Source organism: Ochlerotatus camptorhynchus, unplaced genomic scaffold, assembly GCF_037179485.1.
Source record: "Ochlerotatus camptorhynchus isolate MF236.1 unplaced genomic scaffold, CSIRO-AGI_Acam_v1.1 ptg000140l, whole genome shotgun sequence".
In the NCBI taxonomy this organism is placed as follows: Eukaryota; Metazoa; Arthropoda; class Insecta; order Diptera; family Culicidae; genus Ochlerotatus; species Ochlerotatus camptorhynchus.
The window spans coordinates 1,377,707-1,401,035 of record NW_027040630.1 but is presented as its reverse complement, the minus strand read 5'-3'; the positions used below and the strand labels follow the sequence as shown (position 1 = coordinate 1,401,035).

The 23,329-nt window shown below is 45.6% G+C and overlaps 1 protein-coding gene across 3 annotated transcripts in view; it reads left to right on the top strand.

Moving 5' to 3' along the window:
• Positions 1–23,329, top strand: part of LOC135700643 (protein tweety-2) — a 231,565-nt gene that overhangs the window by 189,331 nt on the left and 18,905 nt on the right. For all 3 annotated transcript variants that reach the window (XM_065221214.1, XM_065221213.1, XM_065221212.1), the window contains exon 4: positions 7,085–7,327. In XM_065221214.1, coding sequence (XP_065077286.1) covers positions 7,085–7,327 — 243 coding nt within the window. The remainder of the gene's footprint in view (positions 1–7,084; positions 7,328–23,329) is intronic.

Here is a 23,329-nt window from a genome sequence, read left to right as displayed (position 1 = left end):
GTTGCTTCAAGTGCTAAGGACGTCTGGAATCATTTAAAGACGTTCCTTGAGAAAACGTCTATGACTTCGCGTGTGTCCTTGTTAAAAAAAAACATTGTAGTTTGAACTTAGCGGAAGGTGCAGATGTCGAAAAACATTTGTTTGACCTAGAAGAGTTGTTCGAACGACTTGTGTGTGCAGGCTAAGAAGCGTGCCGGATTCATACAGTGGCCTAGTGACAGCACTTGAGAGCCGGCCGGATGCCAATTTAACGATGACACTCGTGAAGCTGTTGGATGAATATCAACGGCGCACCGAACGGTGTACAGACTCTAGTGAGACGGTGATGAAGCTACAATGGAAAGGGCAACAGAGACAGATTTTGATGGTTTCAGTGACGTCGATCCTGTGCGCGGTATTGAAGAAACCAACGATCAGGATGACCACGAACGCGAGCCCAGAAGATCCGAACGGGCCAATAAAGGTATCCCGCCGGAACGGTTCGACGAGATGACCAGCGTAACGAAGCATTTTGTGAAGGAACCACGAACGTACGAGGAAGCGGTCCAACGCCCCGAAAAGGCTGCCTGGCAGGCAGTGATGGAGGAGGAGATCGGCGTACTCGCCGATAATCAGACCTGGGAACTGGTGCAACTGCCTCCTGGAAGAAAAGCGATCGGCTGCAAGTGGACGTTCAAGGAGAAGGAGGATGAGACCGGTCAAGTTGTACGACACAAGGCAAGGCTGGTAGCGCAAGGGTTCACACAGCGCTACGGTACGGACTACGACGAGGTGTTCGCACCAGTAGTGAAGCACTACTAACGATCGCGAGTCGACTTCAAGTGCGCCTACCTTTATGCCGACCTCGAAGAAGATTTCTTTATGAAGCAGCCCCCAGGATTCCAATCGGACGGCAATTTGGTGTGCCACTTGAAGCGTTGCCTCTACGGCTTGAAACAGTCGGCGAGGGTTTGGAATTCGAAACTCGACGGCATCTTCAAGCAGGTGGGTTTCGAGCCCGGCAAGGCGGACTCGTGCCTTTACGTGAAAAAGAACAAGGACGGGAAAAGGTGCTTCAACGTGATTTACGTGGACGATATGGTCGTCTTCTGCCACTCGGAAAAGGAGTTCGAGCAAATTCGGACCGCCCTGGAGAAACATTTCAAGCTGTATTCTCTGGAAGATCTGCGTCAATTTCTCGGAATCCACATCGAAAAGGTCGACGGGCACTACACCATGAACCAAGGAAACTACATCGAGACATGGGGACGCTAAGCCGTCGAAGATACCGCTGGACCCAGGCTATATAAAACAAACGGAGGAGACAGCCCTGCCAACGAACGCACGGAAGCTTATTTATCCTGAAGACAGTTGAATTCGCAAAGTTAATTAAAGAGGCCCATCATCTAAAGAACTGCCAACATATTTGGCACAGGTGGTTCGGCCACAGGGATCCTGCTGTGCTTGATCAATTGAAAACAGGCACTCTCGTAGAACGATTCAATGTACAAGACTGCGGATTAAGACAGGTTTGCGAATCGTGTCTGGAAGGTAAGCTCCCTCGTTGCTCATTTCCTCATGTTTCAAATAGCAGAGCAAGTCGTGTCCTTGATCTAATCCACACTGATGTCTGCGGCCCTATGTCGAACGTCACCGCTGGGGGTAGTCGCTACCTGATGACATTAATCGATAACTTTAGCCGGTATAGTGATTTGTGGCAAGCAGCAATGCAAGAAGAGTACGAATCACTAATGAAAAATAACACGTTGACCCTAGTTGAGTTACCCGCCGGGCGCAGGGCTATAGGAAGCAAGTGGGTGTTCAATTTGGTGTTGACTACGACAATTTTTTTTTTGCCCCTGTCGCTACCCAAACGACTTTGAGAACTCTGTGTCGTGAACTCAGATCGAGGTTGCAAGCCTCGATCGTTTGTCACTGGAACGACGCCAGCCAAACCATCCCGCGTTGATCAGCTACGTCCATCCGCTTTAAAATTAGACACAAGAATGCGAGACGGGCAACTAGCCAGCCTGAATCAACTCGATGAACCAGTCATCCATCCTTTTGCACTCTTCTATCCCAGAGCATCATAGCAATCATTTGTTCTATCTCCCTCGTCTGATGTCTGATGTCGTCTCGAAGCCGATCTTCGTTTTCCATGACACGAATCACATTTGTGTATTCGGAGCTTTCCGAAGCTCATACTCAACTGCTCTCGGCGCGTATGAATCGTCCAGTTATGTCATGTGTGTCGACTCCCAGTGTTACCAAATGCACTTTGTCGACTCCACACGAAATTAAAGTAAATTAATTTTTATTTTATATCAACCATATCAAATACACTACACCCTGTTGACAGTTGCTGGAAAGAAGAGAATGCACGATCGCCATCTTGATGTGAAAAGTGCTTATTTGCATGGCCAACTCGACGTGGTCAAGAAATATTAGTGTGCCGCCTTCAAAGAAGTCTGTACGGATTAAAGCAAAGTGCCAAGGTGTGGAACGAGACTATTTGTGCTATCCTAGAAGAAATTGAATTTCAACAATCGCAATCCGATCCGTGTTTGTTCAGTAAGCGTGTTTCTGGAAGGCTGGTATATTTACTGATCTTTGTCGACGATATAATTGTTACGAGTGAAGTTGAGGAAGAGCTTGACCAAATTGAGTGTCAGCTGAAGAAAAGAGTGAAGTTGTCGTCGCTCGGTCCAATCAGCTACATCACTAAGATCGCCACCCGTTTTGGATTAAATCACGCAAAAGGATCGAAAGTTCCTCTGGATGCAGGATACTATCGAACCAGAGATGGAAGCACGGTATTGCCCAATAATACACTCAAAAAATTCCACACGTCATCATCATGTGTCTCACACTTAATTTTGCGCATATTGTGAAACACATCCATTTCATGTGTGAACCATGCCTGAACACTATGGATTTGAATTGTGACACACTTGGATTCTATGTGCCTCATATGGTGATATCAAAAGCTTTGCACACCATAGTTCAATATTCTACAATATTCTACTTTATCGAATTCTACTTTACCGACTCTAAAAATGAATCGACAAATATATAAACAAAACTGCCAGAGGCCAGAGCTTTCACATATATTTTTAATGGGTCTGATTTGGGATTCGATCATGGACTGTTGGGGTATGCTGCTGCCGGAGTCTTCGTTCGATCTCACTGTGCCACGGTTGTTCTCATATATGAGGCAGGTTGATAGGATAAAGTCACAACTCTTGTTATAGATGTTTACCTTTCTGAGCAAGCAATTCACATCGTATTGAAATGCAAAACACTTTAAATCCATCTGTTTTGAACAGTAGCGTGATTCAATGTGCAATACACTTGAATAGATAGTGAAAGATTTTCAACATTTCAAAGTTTGAAACACTATAAATTAACATGTATAACACATTGAACCAAGGTGAAATACACTTAAAGTAAATGTGATTGTGCATTTAGAAAATCAAGTGTTTAAACACTTCGATCAAACGTGTGAAATTTTTTGAGTGTATACAGTACACTTGCTTAGTAGGAGCACTTATATACATGGCTATCAATACACGGCCGGATGTGTCGGCAAGCGTTTCGATCCTTAGCCGTAAAATTAGTGAACCGACGGAAGTAGATTGATTAGAATTGAAAAGGGTAGTCCGATATCTCGTCCAATCAACTACAAGCTCAAGCTTTCGAACAACATTGAAGAACCCCAGATCACGATGGAAAATGAACAGGTGGGCAGGAACTCACAGTCTCCCAGTGTTGGTGAGTTCTTTGCCGTTAATGTTCACGAAAAGTTCACTATTTTGCTATACAGAAATTCAAAACAAAAATTTTATCTGCGGATTTGAACAGTTTTTGACCTGTTTCATACTACCGGAAGGTGTATGCTGGTCACAAATGCCGTGCCAAACTGATTTCCTACTCAATTAATCAATCTTTGATGTGAAATTCGCTAATAAACACGAGGCGCATTTCGTATAGCAAACATGCCATAACAAAATGGGCATGGTTCATTTAAGTAAACAAACTAACACTTCTTCCGACTGTTACACCTATGTATTAGCCGTCTCGACCCCAGATGCTGACTGGAGTGGCGATACAGTGGATCGTAAATCCAACACCGGATATTTATTCCAACTAGGACGAGCAACCATTTGCTGGGCAAGCCGCAAGCAAACTGGCGTGGCATTGTCTAGCATGGAAGCCGAATATTTTACACTATCAGAGGCCTGCAGGGAACTACTGTGGCTCCGGAAGCTTCTCGAGGACTTCGGGATCGAGCAGGATGAACCTACCGTTGTATTCGAAGACAACACCAGTTGCATCGAATTTGTTTTCATAGACCGGACATCAAGGCGCTCCAAACACATCGATACCCGGAGGTATTTCGCTGAAGATTTGTCGGAGAAAGGTTTGGTAGCCATTCAGTATTGCCCTTCAGAATCAATGATCCCCGATACCCTCACCAAACCCCTAGGACATCTGAAGCAACAGCAATTTTCAACGATGCTAGGTTTGACAGCAAACACCGACCGTTGAAGATGTCGAGGAGGAGTGTCGGAAGTGCGACATCTGTCCCCATATCTATGAACGGTAACGAGAGAGAGGGGAGAATAATATGCTATCCGTTCCACTGTATTCATCCGTAAATAAAAGCAGTCAAAACGTATCGCTCGTCTTTGCCACTTTATTACGCGGTTACCGAAAAGTTTCTCAGTCGATTCCCTGGTTCCTTGGTCGGAAGTGATTCCGCTGCGTAACTTGTCTGCCGTGGTTAGGTTTATGCGACATCGATGTGGTCGGGATGACGAGATAAAATAAATCCGAAAACGCTAAATCTCGTATGTACACTAGCGCCATGCAGCGACTGAATTCCGAACCAAACTGTCTTCCTTTCAGCCTGCCCTTGGCGTTCTAAACAACTTAGCAACTTCACTCATTTTAATCTGTCTCGAGCAATTGGTGATCATCATTGAAATAAATATCCCGAGGATAATTTCCACATTTGGGAAAACCAATTTTCCAAATATCAAACTTGTAATCAGTCTTATAAGCGGTCACGGTAGTCGACACATTTTCTGTGATAATTGACTGCCTTTGCCTCCGACACTTGCAAAGCAAGCTATCATAGTACAGTACCAAACTAAAATGTCGTATGACAGGCTCTGTCATACGACACTGTAGCCGAAGACCGTCACGAATGTATGTATTTTAGTGCTTGTGTGAATTCTGAAAATAGCAAGCAATGATGTCCTAGTAATAATATTTCTGATCAGAAATGGTTTGATTTACACCAAATTGAGGAATTACAACGAAATCACACTTGTCATATGATAGTTATTTTGATAATTTTCTTTTAGCTAGAATGTTATTCTACCGCTCGTGTTGTGTGAGAGAGACGACGGTAGAGCATGAGTGTTCGAATACAAACAGACTGTCGCGCACGACAACGAAGCGAGTGTAGTAAAAACGTCAACTGTTTTAACCCCTGCTTGTAATACTACTTGGGTTCATTATGTATGCCAATGATTAGTTTGTAGAACAAATATTCTCGTGGTTTCCAGATTTGGCTTACTAAAAACAAATGAGATGACTTTCTAGTCCTACTGAATTAGAAAAAAGGCACACACATTTACTTCAAAAATTCACCGAAAATAGTTAAATTTATTTAATTAAATTTAAAATTACCACCTTCATTAAAGTTGCATCAACCAAAGGGGCTGAAGCTCTCACATAATAACCTAAATCAATTCTGGACTGCAAATTTCATCAAATAGAGCCAACGAAAAGCGTCACTCGTGAGCTTTTGATAAGTAAAGTTGACGACCTATGAAATTTTTATTTCCAGTAGCGCGTAGCGTTATTTTAAAAAAATCATATAAGATAGTCACTCTAAACTGATCCACTATCGCCTTAATAACTATAGATGTGCATCTTGAACACCAAGCGGAGAGCAGTCAAAATCCTCGGATAAGAAACGTAAAAGCCAGGAACATTACGATTAAATTGGAGAATATTTGAGGTTGTCAGGAATATTGCTAAATCCATTTCGCCATGGATTTCAATAACAGTTACATCATCAAATAATTGCGTCAGAGCCCTCCACATTTCGCTTATGTTCCGGTCGCTCTCTGATGAAATGAAACCAACCCTTAAACATTCCCACGGTTGTTGAAAACCATCAGCTGAAAAACCATCTCTCCATTGCTACAATCGTACTGCACGTCCTTTGCCTCGCCAGCATCCTCATAAGCATCAAACCGTCGTCCTCGTGGCTTTTTACTCACCATCACCTTTTTCACTCCGTCATCCTCATTAGTCAGCGTAAGTGACGGTGTAAAGCGACACACATGAGACAACACCATGCACACTCCATCCACATCCATTGGTGTAAATCGCGATGAGTCCGTCCGATGAGGTACTGCTGGAGCAACTGAGGAATCCATTTTCCCATTTCATTGTGTCTATTGACTCAGCTGGAAATAGATTGCGAGATGATGACGACGACGACGACGGTGGCGGTGAAGATGATGGTGATGTATATTTATCCTGATGCCACCATCACTGTCATCATCAGTCAGGCCACACTCTAGCACCATTCGCCATTCGCCAGCATTATAATCAGACACTTTTGCTCCTTTTCTGATCCCTAAAAATAGTTCTAATGAAGATGGATTGGATGCTGCTGGTGGGAAACGGGTGGGAAGTTGTGTAACTCATTTTCACAACCCGAAAGATCTTGATCTAGCATTCGGTCGATAGGAATGTCTTTTCTAAATTTCAGCTTGAGAGTTTTGGAAATTGCCCAATTATGTTTAAGTTTTTCCGCCTCCCGGCAAACCGAAAAGTTGTCACTGCTTTCCTTCCCTTCTAATTTCTTCGGTCAATTAAAACTACTTTCGAACAAGACCTGGCGAAAACTTCGAACAAGCCTATTATGTTCGCACTATCTATGCATCCATCGGCATTCCTCCCGTTTTAATTGAAAACGGAACGCTTATCAAAGGGGCGGCGAAGCTCGAGAGGAAAACTTTTTTAATTAGCAGTTATGTACGCCCACTCACCATTTTGTGTTTTCCATTCTGATTCTTTGCAGACGTACGAATTCTACGAAGAGCTGCGATGGCCGGTTACGCTAGGATTCTTGACCTTCCTGCTGGTGCTGTGCATCATCCTGGTCATCGGGGCCACGCGCAGTTCCCGCTGTGCACTGATCTTCTTCAGCGTGTGTGGCCTGCTGGCCGTGACCGTATGCTGGTTGCTTTCCGGGATCTATCTGGCCAGTGCTGTTGCACTGGGGGATTTCTGCATGAAACCGAACGATTTCATCTGTAGTCAGGTAAGGATTGGTTCAGCGTTGTAGTGAGGTTTGGATGGGGGGAAGCCATGAGTCGTCTTATTAAACGAAATTGTCCAAGTAAATAAATCATATCTATGTCATATATAATTCCTAAGATTTGTTTACTTCAGTGTATGGGTCACAACCCACTGGGTAGTCGCAGGCTGCCCTCGGGTGCCTTGCCGAAGTTCAGTAAGCTTGGTCATATATATTTTTTTTTAAATTTCAAGCAAAATTTATCTGAATTTAAAATTATGTTGAGATTATTCGGCCGAATATCAAGCTTGTTAGATGGTAAAAGACCGAACATCAGGAAACATTTTGGTGTAAACGCCGCAAACCTGGCCGAATAGTACTATTCGGTGCATCACTAGTTGAGATAATCCAACCATTTTGATGTATTCTAGAATCTTAAAAAAGAACAATACATATTGAGCCATAAATCTAAGCGGAATTCGACAAGCCATTGATCCGATGAGTTGCTCTAGCGGTGAAATTGTGCGAGTATCCGGCAGAAAAACAGTTCGACGAGATTTTGAACACCTTGTCTTGTCGAGCTTTCCACAAGGGAGTGAGAGTAGCAGCAATCAAGATGATGAACCGTAAAACACCAAACCCTCAGCAAGAAGGATTAACACTTCAGAAGCTTATTGACAAGATTCAGGAGATCGGGGCAATCCGTCTCAATGAAGAAGATGTGTCCAAGAAGCAGTCTGACTTGGGTACACTGGTGATGTCAGTGAACGCGGTTCGAGCAGTCGCTGGTCCATCACGATGTGCTGCAAGTCGAATGACTCCAGTTTATGGTAGGACACCGTTCCAAAGATCAATTACTCGTGGAGGTAGGAACCCGCAGATATCAAGAGGAGTTGCGTGGCCAGAGATGCCAGATTTTTTTTTCAGAAATATAGCAAAAAATATTTTTTATGAATTTCAGTAATGTCTGTAATTGGGCTGCATAAAATTAGAAGAAGTTTTGCGTGTCATGAAATAGATGCGATATTTGAAATGTCAGTAAAAGTAAAAAAAAGACCTGCTTTTAACGAATTGAACCTAATTGGAGTTGGGAATGCATCCATTTACGCCGTATACGCAGCGAATCCAAACACATTAAGCACCCAACGATACACACAAAACGGTTGCTACGACTACCATAACAAACTCGCTCTGTAACATAGCTCGATCGGAGTGGTAGAAGGATAATTATATAGTGCTTGCCTGCTTTGTTGAAATATACATGGATGAGAACATAGCTTGATCTGAACCTAGAAAAGACATAACAAAAAAAATCCCATTAACACACGTGTATCATCTTCGGCTTTACTTCGTGAAGCAGCTTGCCAACAATTTGCTCGTTTCCTTCTACCGCCCTGACTGAGCTGTGTCGCACGGGTTCATTGTCATGAAAAAAGAAAGAAGAAGATTGTATCCTTTTTGCTTTCCACTTCTGACATAGCTTTATCATTCGGTTCGTTGATAGCTTGTCATTTTATCATTTGGAGATATTTTTGATTCCTTGCGTATACGTTAAAAGCCACTAATAAAAAGATAAATTACGATTACACGACAAATGAGGTCGACACAAAGTTGAGATTAGCACACTAATATCCTTGAAAATGCAATTAACTCATAGACTGAGTAAAACTTTCCGAGCTTTTGCAGGAATTTGTTATCTAATATGAGCAACATCTCGATGTACATATGAAATTAGTACACGGAAAAAAGTTTTCATGTAGTTTTCATTGGGACTCATCGAGACGGGGGACAAGACAAACAAAATCTAATAACATGAGTTCTATAAATCACTTAAATTTCAGCAAAAAAGGTTATCTTCCATTTAATTCCACTTAATTAATTTTGGTATCCATGACAGATACGTATTTCGACTACAATGTGCAGTCTTCATCAGTGTCATTCCCACTAATGTTCATGCGATTTTGTGATGCAATTCCCAATTATAATACCACATGAAAGTTATGTGAAATTCTAATGAATATTTTCCATTGGATGTGTGATTTATTCTTTGAGTGTATACTTCTAGAATGGCTCGGAAAATTTACTCAGTCTACAAGTAAACTATGTTTTCTAGAGTTTGAGTAATCCAAATTTAAATTTGAGTCGATCTTATATGCCATGTACTGTGGAAATCCGTTAGTTACTTAGTACTGGTTCTTTTGCACACCAGCAGCGGGCACATCTTAGTGAGGGATTCAACTTTCCACCACCTAAATATGGAGAAATCGACAATCAAAAGAGTAATTTTTAAACTTATTAATACTGTTGTGAATCTGGACCTGCTGCTTTCCGACCTATCACTTTGACCAACTGCATCGCAAAGGTGTTCGAACGTATCGTGAACCGCAGATTGACGACTGAGTTGGAGTCAAATGGACGACTGGATAAGAGGCAGCACGCCTTTAGAGCTGGAAGAGGCGTCGACACATACTTGGCGGAGTTGGATAAGTCATTGCCAAATCGGGACGAACACTGCTTGATTGCATCGCTTGATTTGTCGAAAGCGTACGACACCACTTGGCGGTACGGTATCTTGCGTACTCTGCGTAAGTGGCAGATGGGTGGGCGCATGTTCAACGTACTGAACAGTTTCCTCACCGATAGATCTTTCCGGGTGAACGTGGAAGAACATTTATCGGATGAAATGCCATTGGAGAACGGAGTCCCTCAAGGATCAGTGTTGTCTGTCACGTTATTCCTTATAGCGATGCAGCCGATTTTCAGAGTGGTGCCGCATACTGTTGCCGTGCTTCTCTATGCGGACGAATTTTGCTGGTGGTACGGAGGAGTAAGGAGCGTCCTCTGTATAGAGATCTACAGGCTGCAGTGAAAGCTGTCGACAAATGGGCGAAAAGCGTCGGCTTCACAATTTCCGCGACAAAATCAAAAATTTTCTACGGCAGTCCCAACGCCCGTCGAGAACCCAGCAACGATATATTCATCGACCGTACAGCTGTACCGAGGACGAATCAACTGAAAGTTGTTGGCGTCAACCTTGACCGGTCGCTGTCCTTCAAACACCATTGCAAGGTAGTCAAAAACACGTGCGACTCTAGACTGCGGATCTTGAAGATGATCGGGGCTAAACTTCCGCGAGGGCAACGCGATTCTCTGTTGGGTATCGGATCAGCAATCGTCACGTCGCGACTTATCTACGGTATCGGGCTCGTCAGTAGAGCGAAGGATTCGGTGGTGCAGACTCTTGCACCCATCTACAACCGGATGGTCCGGTTCGCCTCAGGGGCGTACGTCACCAGTCCGATTCCAGCGATTATGGCTGAAGCAGGCACTTTGCCATTCGATTTAATGATTATGCAAGCCATAATTCGTGCTGCAATTCGTTTGATGGAGAAGGATTCCAGGAATATCGATCTTCCAGTTGTGGAACGAGCGTCCGATCGCCTGGCGACGATTGATGTAGAGCTTCCAAACATCGCTGTACTAACACGTCTAGCCAACCGAGAGTGGTATGAACCCAAGCCGCATATTGTTTGGGATGTGAAACGGAAGGTGAAAGCTGTCGACCCCCCGAATACAGTGCGTCCCATCGTGCAGGAGTTGCTGGCTAACCGGTTTAGCCGTGCTTTGGCTATTTATACGGATGGTTCTAAATGCGAGAACATAGTTGGAGCAGGTGTATTTAGTAGCAGCATTCAGCAAGCAATAGGTCTTCCGTCACAATGTAGCGTTTTTTCGGCGGAGGCCTTTGCAATCAAGTCGGCCGTCATCGCTGCAAGAGCATCAACCGAATGTGTTATAATTCTGTCTGATTCGGCCAGCTGTCTTTCGGCCATAGAGAGTGGTAGATCGCAGCATCCGTGGATCCAGGAAATCGAGCGCTTACTACGTGGACGGCCGATCCACCTTTGTTGGATCCCTGGTCATGCCGGAATTCGCGGTAACGAAGAAGCAGACCGTCTAGCCAGTGAAGCACGAAACAGTCCACCAATCAACGTTGCCGTACCAAGAATTGATTCCATCAAGAACATGAACCAAGTCTTTCGTCAGCTATGGGAAGCACGTTGGGCACAATTGACAGATGTGAAGCTGAAGGAGGACAAAAGGGAAACAAAGAAGTGGATCGATCAGTACAGCTCTGCCGAGCAACGCATACTCACTCGTCTGCGCATTGGTCATACTAGGGTTACGCATGAATTTTTGCTGAAGAAAACAGCTCCGCCAGCATGTGAATGCTGTGGGACCGTTGTTGACGTGGAAATGGAAGAAGATGCAGTGGAAGAATGTTACCGATGAATGTTGGAAGCAAATGAGTTCATGAAGAAGATGCTGAATGGAAATCGAAGAAGATAAAGTGAAAAAGGATGAAGATGAAGCAGAAAACGAAAGTACTACAGAAGACATGAATGATTATGAAGATGCAGAAGAATGAAGATAAATATGAAGCGCAAGGAAGGAACGGAGAAATCGAAAAATAATGTGGAAAAGATATATGGAAGATCATGAAGAATGAAGATGGTGAATATATATATAGAAGAAGTAAAGAAGAAATTTATGGAGAAGAAGGGTAAACCATGAGATGAGCATGCAGACGATGAACCAGGAAACGAGCAAACGATAAGAAAGCTAAGTGAATTTTGAATTGTATCGTAAACACTAACACTCACCCTCACATCACTCTGAAAACACCCACACACTGTTTACACAAAAATCTATTGAACTGACATGAATGCATCCGCAGGATGTAAAATGTCAATAATAAACAACAACAACAACAACAACAACGATTCTAAAAACTTCTACGGCTACACAATACGATTCTAAACACAAAAAGTGTTGATGAATCAGGATCAGGGTTGCTGAAACGATTCAGATAGGAAGGAATATCGAAATAAAGATCATCGAGAAATGGAGAGTACTGTACAACGAAGCCAAGTACGATGAATTGGCGCTAAACACTAACCCTGTTGTAACGATTTTACAAATACAGTTTTAAAATAATATACAGCAAGCAACATATTCATTACATGGCTAAATATAACACAATTTGCTGATACCAACCTTTTTGCCTTTCTCGTACACCAAAGTGTACCGAAAGGATATAATATCACTTGAAAAACACAATTTCATTTCAAGACCCGGAGAGTCGAATGTCATACAACAATAGACTCATCTCAATGGGATCGAAAATTGTTTCTGTATGTGTTCTTTTGTTTTTGTGTTTTTTTTTTTTTGCAAGGAGGAAACCTTCAAAAGGCCATCGTGCCACCGCTTGATGACTGGGCGCACAGTCACGGTGACACGGTGTGTGGGATTCTTACTCCACTAATACCTCCTTGAACGCCTTGCCCTTTTCTCCCGGAACCACTTGTCGTATTACTTCGGAGGGGGCCGTGCATTACGCACCTCACTTTACCTCAGCTAATTGGCGCTTCCAGTTCGCTGATCGTCTCTTCAATTTGTGAGCCATTTAGCTCCCAGCGTCGCGTTCTACTCGGTTAACCCCGGTGGTGGATTCAGCCCACTCTGTCGGAGAGTTCTCTCGGCTTCGGCTTTCACTTCGCACTGGTGTGAGCACATTACAACTTTCTAGCTGGTTCTCTCGCCATTTTCGCTGCAGCGCTGACATGATATGCGTTACTGCTCTGCTGACGGCGTTAAAGGTGCCCTCATCTCGACACATTTCTACGGCGACATTCTCCGTGCTGAGGGCGAGCATCTCCTCTCGCACAGCATCAAATCTATGTAGGACATTCGAAGACCACGTGCCCTGGTGATTCTTCCACATTCCCACACTCCGGACAGAAGGGTGACGTTGTGTGCCCGAACCGATGCAGGTACTTCCTGAAGCAGCCATGACCAGACAGGAACTCAAGTGGAAGTTGACTTCTCCATACTTCCTGTTCACCCAGGTCGAAAGAATCGGTATTAGCCTGTGTGTCCCACTCCTGCTGCCACTTATCCATCGACACCGTTATCACCATTTTTCGTACTCCTCTGGTTTCTCTCGTCATATAGCACTCGTAGTCCTCCGCCAAGGTGATGCCGATTGAGATCATACCGTCGATAACGCATACTGCCTCCATCGAAATGGTTCTGTACGCACTCACGACTCGCGTGGCCATGAGCCGGAACGTACTGCTCAATTTCCTTTGGTTCTGCTTCGTTTTCAGCGCTTCAATCCAGGCTGGACCTCCGTACCTTGGTATCGATGAGGACACACTAGCCAGAAGACGCCTCTTGCTGCTGCTTGGACCAGAATTGTTCGGCATGATTCTGGCTATTCCGTTGATGACCTTCACCGCCTTCTCGCAAGCATATTCGATGTGGCTGTTAAAGTTTAGCCGGTCGTCGATCATCACTCCCAGATACTTCAGCACGCGCTTCGAAACAATGGTGTGCTCTCCAACGGTGATTTCTGCCCGCTGCACTGCTTTGCAGCTACTGACCAACATCACTTCTGTTTTGTGGTGGGCTATCTGCAGCTTCGCTCCTTGCATCCAGTTACTAATCGTATCTATCGCCTCGGCCGCCAGCATTTCCACTTCTTCCAGCGTCTCACTGGTTACCGTCAAGACGACATCGTCCGCAAAATCAACGATCTCAACTCCTTTGGGCAGCTTGAGCGTCAGCACGCCATTGTACATTCCGTTCCACAGCGTGGGACCTAGAATGGAGTCTTGTGGAACTCCCGCCGTGATTCTAAGCGATTTCTGCCCCGTGTCTGTCGCGTAGACCATGACCCGGTTCTGGAAATAACTACTTAGAATCTTGCAGAGGTAGTCTGGAACCCTCATTCTATGGAGCGCCTTGGCGATGGCCTCCCAGCTGGCGCTATTCACATCAATCATAATCACGGCGCAGTATCGATTTCCTCTCCGCTTCTGTTTGGAAGCTTTCTCGGCTCTGTCAATCACTGTCCGAATTGCGTCCACCGTTGATCTCCCTGTACGGAATCCGAACCTCTCCGACAATCCGTGTTCACTCTCCGTGCATTTCGTCAGCCTGTTCAGGATGATCCTCTCCAAGAGCTTTCCGACAGTATCCAAGCAAGCATATTGGCCTATACGATGCTGGATCCGCCGGCGGTTTTTCGGGCTTTGGCAACAGCACAAGCTTTTGTACCTTCCACCTATCAGGGAACTGACCCTCGTCCAGACATTTCTGCAGCACTATCCTGAACATGCCCGGGAACTTCTGGATCGCAGCCTTCAACGCCACGTTGGGAATTCCATCCGGGCTGGCAGCTTTTTTCACCTTCAACCCTTTCGCTGCTGCTAGGAGTTCCTCGTTGGAGACTTGTTCAACGTTGTCTCCATCTGGTGGCCAGGTCGTTGGGTTATGCTGTGGCAAAAGTCCCTCCACGATGACTTTCAGCTTGTTGGGACACATTTCAACCGGCATCGTTAGACTTCTGATCTTCGCCATTGCGACTCGGTATGCGTTGCCCCAGGGGTTGGAATCGGCATCGCGGCACAGCTCCTTGAAACTATTTGACTTGCTCAGCTTTATCTTTCGTTTCAGTGCAGCCCTGGCCTCTCGGAACCCCACCCTGCGCTCCTCTCTGTCTGCTTCCGTTCTTGCGCTCTGAACGCGCGCCTTCTAGCTAGAAGACAAGTAGCACGGATGGTGCTAATTTCCTCGTTCCACCAGTAAGCTGGACGCCGCCTGTTCGTTGGTTCCAGTTTTCTCGGCATAGTTATGCCACATGCCCTTGCTAATGATTCGGTTAACTCGTTCGCGCTTAGACCCGGGACGCTACCCGGATGTCTACCCTTAGAGATTCGATGAACAGATCCTTATTGAATGCCTTCGTCTCCCACTTCCGCTCGCTTACTTTCGTCCTCCGCATTTCCACCGGTGTCCGTTCGCCGATACTGTACCGGATCGCCTGATGGTCACTATGGGTGTACTCTTCGCACACTCTCCAGTTCATATTTGCCACTAGCGACGTACTGCAGAAAGTGACGTCGATAATGGATTCCCTACCATCTTTGCGGAAGGTGCTGATGGTTCCTAAGTTGGCCCGACTGACGTTCAACTTTGCCAGAGCTTCCAGCAGGCTATACCCTCTTGCGTTGGTACACCTGCTCCCCCAATCCACTGCCCAAGCATTGAAATCTCCTGCGATGACGACTGGTTTGCGTCCAATGAGCTCTCCGGTGAGCTCATCTAGCATCTGGTGGAACTGATCAATTGTCCATCTCGGGGGTGCGTAGCAACTACATACATAGTGTCCATTGATTTTGGCGATCACGAAACCTTCGTATGAGCCCGCCACCACTTGTTGAATGGGATACCGGCCATTGACTTGTATGGCCGCCATTTCTGCTCTATCCGCCACGCCACAGTTACCATTATCGAGAGGGACTCGATATGGCTCTGCAATGATAGCAACGTCGCACTTCGTTTTCTAGCTTTCGTAACTAATTCTAGAAGTTGTCAGTTGACCTAGATTGAAGGTCATTTGTTTTTTTTTTTCTGACAGCAAATTATACTGGAAATTAGTTAAAATACCTACTACCTAAATTACTACTGTGCAAATTGTGTGACAGTATGTCTATGAAAACAGAATCAAATGCGCCCTCAATATCCAAAAAAGACTGAAGCCAATTGCTCCTTGTGCGCAAAAGCCAGTTGAATATCAGATGAAAGCAACGCTAGACAATCGTTTGTTCCGGAAACCAAACTGCGTATTTGAAAGCAGGTTGTTTGATTCAACTTAATGGTCAAGTCCTGATAGGATCATTTTTTCTAATAATTTCCTCAGGCATGATAACATAGAGATCAGACGGTAAGAATTGTGATCAGACGCTGGTTTCCCAGGCTTTTGAATAGCTATTACTTGTACCTGTCTCCATGCTGGTGGAACTATATTGAATTCCATAAATGAATTATATAGGTTAAGTAATCGTCTTTTAGCGATATCGGGGAGGTTTTTTAGAAGGTCGAATTTGATCATATCGCTTCCCGGAGCAGAGTTATTCGCTGAAAGAAGTTCCATTGAAAATTCCAGCATTGTGAATGGTTCACCCAGAGAACCGTTACTTCGGGCTGTATCACGTATAGTCGGTTGTGCTGGGACTGAGTATGGACAAACCTTTTTAGCGAAGTCGAATATCCATTGGGAGGAGTATTCTTCACTCTCCTTGGTAGATGAGCGGTTTCGCATATAGCGAGCCTTTTTCCAAAGCGTTGTCATCGAGGTTTCTCTAGAAAGTCCTTCGATAAAAGTACGCCAGTAATTTCGTCTCTTTGCTTTTAATAAGTTTTTAAGCTTTTTCCAAGCTTTAGATACTTTTCAAAAAGCTTAGATCTTTCATGTCTACGATAATCTTTAAAGGCATCGGCCTTCTCAAGATACAACTTTGTGCATTCGTCATCCCATCCAGGGGTGGCGGGTCTTCTTTTGAAGGATGCACTTGGAACACGTCGTTTCTGAGCTTCTAATGCGCTTTTGTAGATTAGTTCGGTAAAGAAACGATACTCGTCCAATGGTGATAGAGAATCGGTAGAATCAATACCAAGCGTTAACCGCCGATACAAATTTGAGGTCAAAAGGAACTTGAATAGACTGATCTGTTTTTAGACGACCATTTTTGATTGAAATAATAATTGGTAAGTGATCACTATCATGGGGATCATTGATAACCTTCCACAGACAATCTAATTATAGTGAGTTAGAGCACAAAGACGGCCCTCTCGAGCAGGAGGTTTTGCTATACGTGTTACTTCACCAGTGTTCAAGGTAGACAAGTTGAAATCGTCGCACAAATCATAGAAAATACCCGCTCTATTGTCATCGTATGATTCGCCCCAACCAGTACCGTGTGAGTTCATATCGCCCAGTAATAGAACTGGAGATGGAAGGATATTAACTGAACTCCAAAGCTGACGGCGGAAGTCCTTGGAGAGACATATACAGACGCTATGCAAAGATCTTTGTTCTTCACATTTATTTGGCAAGCGACAATTTCGACAATTATTGGGATTGAGATTTTATAGAAGGGGTAGCACTTTTTGATCCTCAAAAGAACGCCAGGCGGATAATGTTAAAATCATGGAAGTTTAGTTCATCTTCAGAAGAAAGGCAAGTTTTACAGAGTGCAAATATATCACAATCAGATTTGTAATCTAATACTTGAACAAGTCTAATTTAGGTATTAAACTACGACAGTTCCATTGTAATAAAGTGATCATATCTTGATTCTCACTCGACGGGCGATCGAAGTAGGCCGCGCTGCGAAAATTACGTGTTTTTGTTTTGCTGCGTCATTTTCGTTCTAGTGAAAATGTTATAAATTTACAATTTCATTTTTAAAAAGTGTTAATTTGAAAATACAGAAGTGATGTTGAAAAGTACATTAAGTGAAAATTTTCAAATTTTTATCTGTTGCGTGTGGTGCCGACTGTTCTAACCTACGCTCAGCTAAGTTTATTAACCTTTTCGTTCCTCTGTTCTCTATAGGAAATATCCATCAAATTCAAGACGATCATTTCAAAACTTACTAAATACGCGTAAATCAAGTATTGCACTACTGCTTGATTGATAGTTTCAGTACATTATCAATGGTGTATATTTGCAGCGATAATGTATTGGAGCGGGGCTTATCCTGTTTGAAAATAGCTTCGGAATGCTTGCGTTCTTGAAATGGGCTATTGAAGCTTGTTACTTATGTGGGAGCAGGGCTCGCTATTATGACAATGCCCCAGGTCCCTGGTCTAGAACCACGCCGCTTTTGTTGGCTTAGCTCACGACTCTTCCCCAGGTCGTATCTCGACAAAGGGTGAGATGGTGAGGCTGATCAGGGCGCCATTTGATCTGACCCAGTAGTAACCTCGATTTTCTCCTATTTGACCATACTCCCTGTTTCCACCCGTCATACTTTCCATTTATTTCCCTCTTCTATGATCCGATCCTGGTTGTGGTGTCTGCATGGGAAGTGTACCTTATGTTTAACTAATTGTGTTCTGATAATTTTAATTTGACCGTTTCTTTGGAGTCGTAGAGTTCTCTGCATCTCTCTTAAGTAAGTGTCGGACTAAAATTCCTCCCCTTTCCTCACCAGATGCAAGGACGTGGCCAGGGCAGCTCTGGTCTGTTCCTTTATCTAAGAGGTAGTAATTAATCACAAATTACTATCTAACAGCAACGGATGAAGGTGGGTCTCCTTCTAAACAACAGTTTGGAGCTCGTACCACCTACGACATTGTGCAACCTGGTTTATGCTATGCTATGCTATGCTGTGTATATCTTGATCCTCACTCGACGAATTATCCATCGAAAGATATGCATTCACCAATGTCCTTAAATTTAATCTTTCCTCGCTTGGACGGGAGAGTTTTCTTTGAATTGCGAGTAGACGTGGTGTTTATTTTTGGTAACCTCTTACGATTACCCTTATTAGGTAGTGGCAGGGTGGAATAGCTGCAGCAAGGATTAGATGGAGCAGCTATTACTTTTTCAATAAATCCCCGCTACCTCCAGATTTTTGCAAGCTTTTGAGAGTGGGTTTTTTTTTTCTGGCGCACTCCCGGGGAGTTAGTTGGCTTCCTTTTACTGGGGGCGTGTACCTTCGGAGACTCACTCTTGTCTGCTATATCAGAGTCCAGTTCATCGGAAGACAAAATCTCATAAGTGTTTCCATTTTGTGCGGCTGATGCCAACGAAGCAGAGGTTCCATTTTGCAACTTAACCATTTAGGACGGCAGAGGATAGAGAAAATGCTTTAAATCTGTAGAAAGTAATTGAAACACGTCTTTATCGGTTGACGTTGAACAGTGGAATGAAAATTTTATTCAGAAACTTAGCAACTAATAACAAGTGCATATAGCGACGCGAATTACTGGGTTGCTACGATCACAATACTCCTCCCTAATCCGCGACGCCAGTTAGCTTCCGAAACTTCTGCTGCTTCTGAACGGTCATCGGCTTCGTGAACCCATCGGCTGGCTGTTCCGTTGTCGACGTGTAGCTTAGTTGGACGACACCATGCTGCAGGCTATCATGCATGAAATGGTACCGTATACTGACGTGCTTGGTCCGGGGGTTATACGAACCGTTGTTGGCGATGCTGATTGCCGATTGATTATCGCAGCACACGGAAATCGGTTTGGCCTCGCAAAACTGCGACTGCAGATTACTCCACCACATAGCTTCCTGGATCGTGCGAGACATGGCCATGTATTCCGCTTCACAGGACGAAAGGGCTACGGTAGGCTGCTTCTTGACGTTCCACGAGATCGCACCTCCCTGCATCATGAACACATAACCGGTTGTGGATTTCCGGTCGTCCGCATCTCCTCCCCAATCGGCATCGCTGTACCCAACTATGTCCGCTGGACCGCTTGTCGAGTACTCTAGCTTCTTGGTTATTGTACCTTTCAGGTACCGGATTATCCTCTTCACCGCTTCCCAGTGAGGACGGCCAGGGTTGGCACTGTACTGGCTCACAACGTTGACGGCAAAAGCAATATCCGGTCGGGTGACTTGAGCTGCAAACGACAAACACCCGACTGCTTCCTTGTATGGCACTGACTTCATTTCTTCCATTTCAGATTTCGTCTTCGGTGCCATCGACTTGTCCAACTTGATGCTTGGATCTGCTGGTGTTGCAACTGGGTGGGCATCGGCCATACCGAAGCGATTGACGATGTCTTCGATGTAGGCTTGTTGATCCAACCACAGCTTGCCTTCTTCACGCTTCCTCGTGATTCTGATGCCAAGACATTGTTGCGCCTCCCCGAGGTCTTTCATTTGGAACCGCTTGTGCAGATGGGCCTTCAGCTTCAGATCGTCGACGTAGATAGTCACAAACATCATCTTTTCTCCACGGATGCACCAGTACAAACAGGGATCCACGCTCGACCGTTTCAGTCCGAACTCCTGCAGCACCACATCCAACTGCGCGTTCCATACGCGGCTGGACTGCTTGAGACCGTAGAGGGCCTTCTTCAGTCTGCACACCTTTCCATTCGACGCATCGAACCCTTCTGGCTGGAGCATGTAGATCTCCTCGTCCTTCAGCTCGCTCTGCAGGAATGCAGTGACCGCGTCCATTTGGTCAATATCCAAGTTGTACCGTACCGCCAGTGCCATCAGATACCGGACGGTCGCGTACCGCACGACCGGGGAGTACACCTCGTCGTAGTCCAGACCAGGTCGTTGAGAGCAGCCTTTCACCACGAGGCGGGCCTTGTACCTCTGGATGGTTCCGTCGAGACCTCGCTTCGTTCGGTACACCCACTTGTTCCGAATCGCTTTCCGCCCTTCAGGCAGATCGGTGAGCACCCACGTGCTATTCTCGCTGAGGGATGCAATTTCCTCACGCATAGCCGCAATCCAACGATCTTGGTCCGACCGCCGCAGAACCTCATCGTAGCTCGTCGGATCATCCATCGTATCATCGTCGCTCGTCGTGTTGAAGGATAACTGAGGGTAATGAACACCACCAGAAAAGGAACCGTAACTAATAAAGTCATTATACTTGCCTGGATTACGGCGCTCCCGACCGCTGCGCCTTAACCCTTGCTGCAACTCAGCTGGTCTAATCAGTTGCGGTGGGAGCGCAAAATCGGCACAGGCATCCTCGAATTCGTCTGCCTCACTGGACGAACTGTCGACAACGACGATGTCTTCCTCCGTTGTTTCGGTTTCACCAGGATTGCCACCCGGTTGATCGATAACAACAGCAGGCCCGGCTGCACCAGGTACGACGATGCCATTCGGTTGTTCGCCTAGAGGAAGCACAGCGTGTTGCCCATCTTCAGGAGTATCAGCTGCACCGGACTCAGGACGATCATGGATTTCATCCGAACAAAGCTCCATGAACTCCACCGGCTGCACTCGTTGTTCTGCCATACAGATAGCGACGCCTTCTTCCAGTACCATGACATCTCGGCTAACGTGGAAACGGTCATTCTCTGGATCATACACCCGGTAACCTTTCGTGTCTAGGACATCGATTCACCACGTGAGCCGCGGTCGAAATAGCTTCTGCCCAAAACTCTTTTCCCAGCTTCGCATCGTTGAGCATGCACCGCGCCTTTTCAACCAGCGTGCGGTTCATGCGCTCTGCCGCCCCGTTCTGCTCAGGCGTATACGGGCACGTGGTTTGATGTCGAATCCCATCGGACTCCAACACCTTCCGGAAATCTGCATTCACGTACTCCTTTCCGTTGTCTGAACGCAAGATTTTTAGCTTCTTGCCCGTCTGTCTTTCCGCTTTGGCCTTGTACGACTTGAACGCTTCGAGTGCTTGATTTTTCTGCTTCAAGAAGTAAACCACCACCCGCATGCTTGCATCGTCCAGGAACGTCATGAAATAACGGCTTCCACCCAACGACGAAATCTCTACTGGTCCGCAGAGGTCGGAGTGTACCAACTCCAACAGTTCTTCAGCTCTTGACTCGCTGCTTGGGAATGAACGCCTCGTATGCTTGCCCTCCAGACAGGCAACACATCCTTCTAACGACCCATCTTGGAAATCTATTCCGTTGGCGATTCGCTTGAGCTTCTTCAAACCACCTTCGTGAAGATGCCCCAGACGTCGACGCCAGAGCTCCATGCCGCTTGCCAAAAACGACTTCTCTGGCCAATTGACTCTGTAGAGGCCACCTTCCTCGACGCCGGTGACAACCAGATCACCGTCTTCGTCCCGAACTTCGCATCTGTCTTTGGTGAAAATAACAGTTTTGCCCTTTTTGCAGATCGTACTTACGGATAACAAGTTGGTGGCTAGGTCGGGAATCTTCAGAACACCGCTGACATCGATTCGACCATCGTTGCTGTCCAACACGACTGAACCCTTCGCTACGACCTTCATAGTGGCATTGTTCGCCGTTCCGACGTTGTGGTCCATCTTGACTTCATCGAGAAATTTCTGATCCGGCCGTGCCATGTGGCAAGTGGCACCCGAATCGAAATACCATTCACTGGTGCTGACGTCTCCCATGGCAAAAATGGAACAGAGACCCTTGTGTTTGCTCGCCTTCGCTTGCTGCTGCTTCTCCGGACACTTGGCAGCAAAATGACCCGGCTTCTTGCAGGTGTAACATAACTTTTCGCCTTTGCTACCGTCCTTGGATTCGCTTGGCTTCTTCCGGTTCGCTTTACTGTACAGGGCACCTTCTGCGCCGCTGCTGACCGGATCACGATCCAGCTTAACGTCCTGTAGAATTTTGGATTTCACTGCATCCGCTGTCAAAGCCGCTCCAGAGGCTTCGAGTCCCATTATCATGGGCTCGTACTGATCACGAAGACCCATCAGCAACATCGCCGCGAGCCAGGAATCGTCCACCTTAAAGCCCACGGATGCAAGCTTGTGGCTTGTGCTCATTAATTCGTCCACGTACGCCTCAACGCTAGCACAGTTGATCAGCCGTACCGACGTAAATTTTCTGAGCAGTCCAATCTTCCTGGTTAGTCCACTGTCCTGGAATGCAGATTGCAGCTTCGTCCAGGCTTCCTTTGCTGTAACCGCATCCTGCACCAGACTGTAATTGTAGCTCTCGAGGCTTAAGCAAATCGTAGCCAGAGCCTGCAACGTCAAATCCTCAGGAACACCTGCTCCGTCTCCGTCGATGGCAGACCAGCTTCCTTCACGGATTAGGATCATCCGCATCGCAAATGCCCACGTCGTGTAGTTCTCCCGGCCTCTTAGCTTGTCAATGGCTGGCAGTGCCACGGAACTTCTGGTGACTCGAACGCTTCCAGCTTCAGTCCTGCCGTTTCCGTTGGCGCCTCCATCTCCTTGACCTTGCTGTCCGGATCCTAAACTTCCGCCTGTGGACATACTTCTTCTGGTCTTGAAATTTTAGAGTCTTCCGTTTAGGTATCCTGGGCCCATAACCAATTGTAGAGAGTAATTGAAACACGTCTTTATCGGTTGACGTTGAACAGTGGAATGAAAATTTTATTCAGAAACTTAGCAACTAATAACAAGTGCATATAGCGACGCGAATTACTGGGTTACTACGATCACAATAGTGATGTTTCACCTTAAATTTAAGGCAACAGTGAGCCGAAGA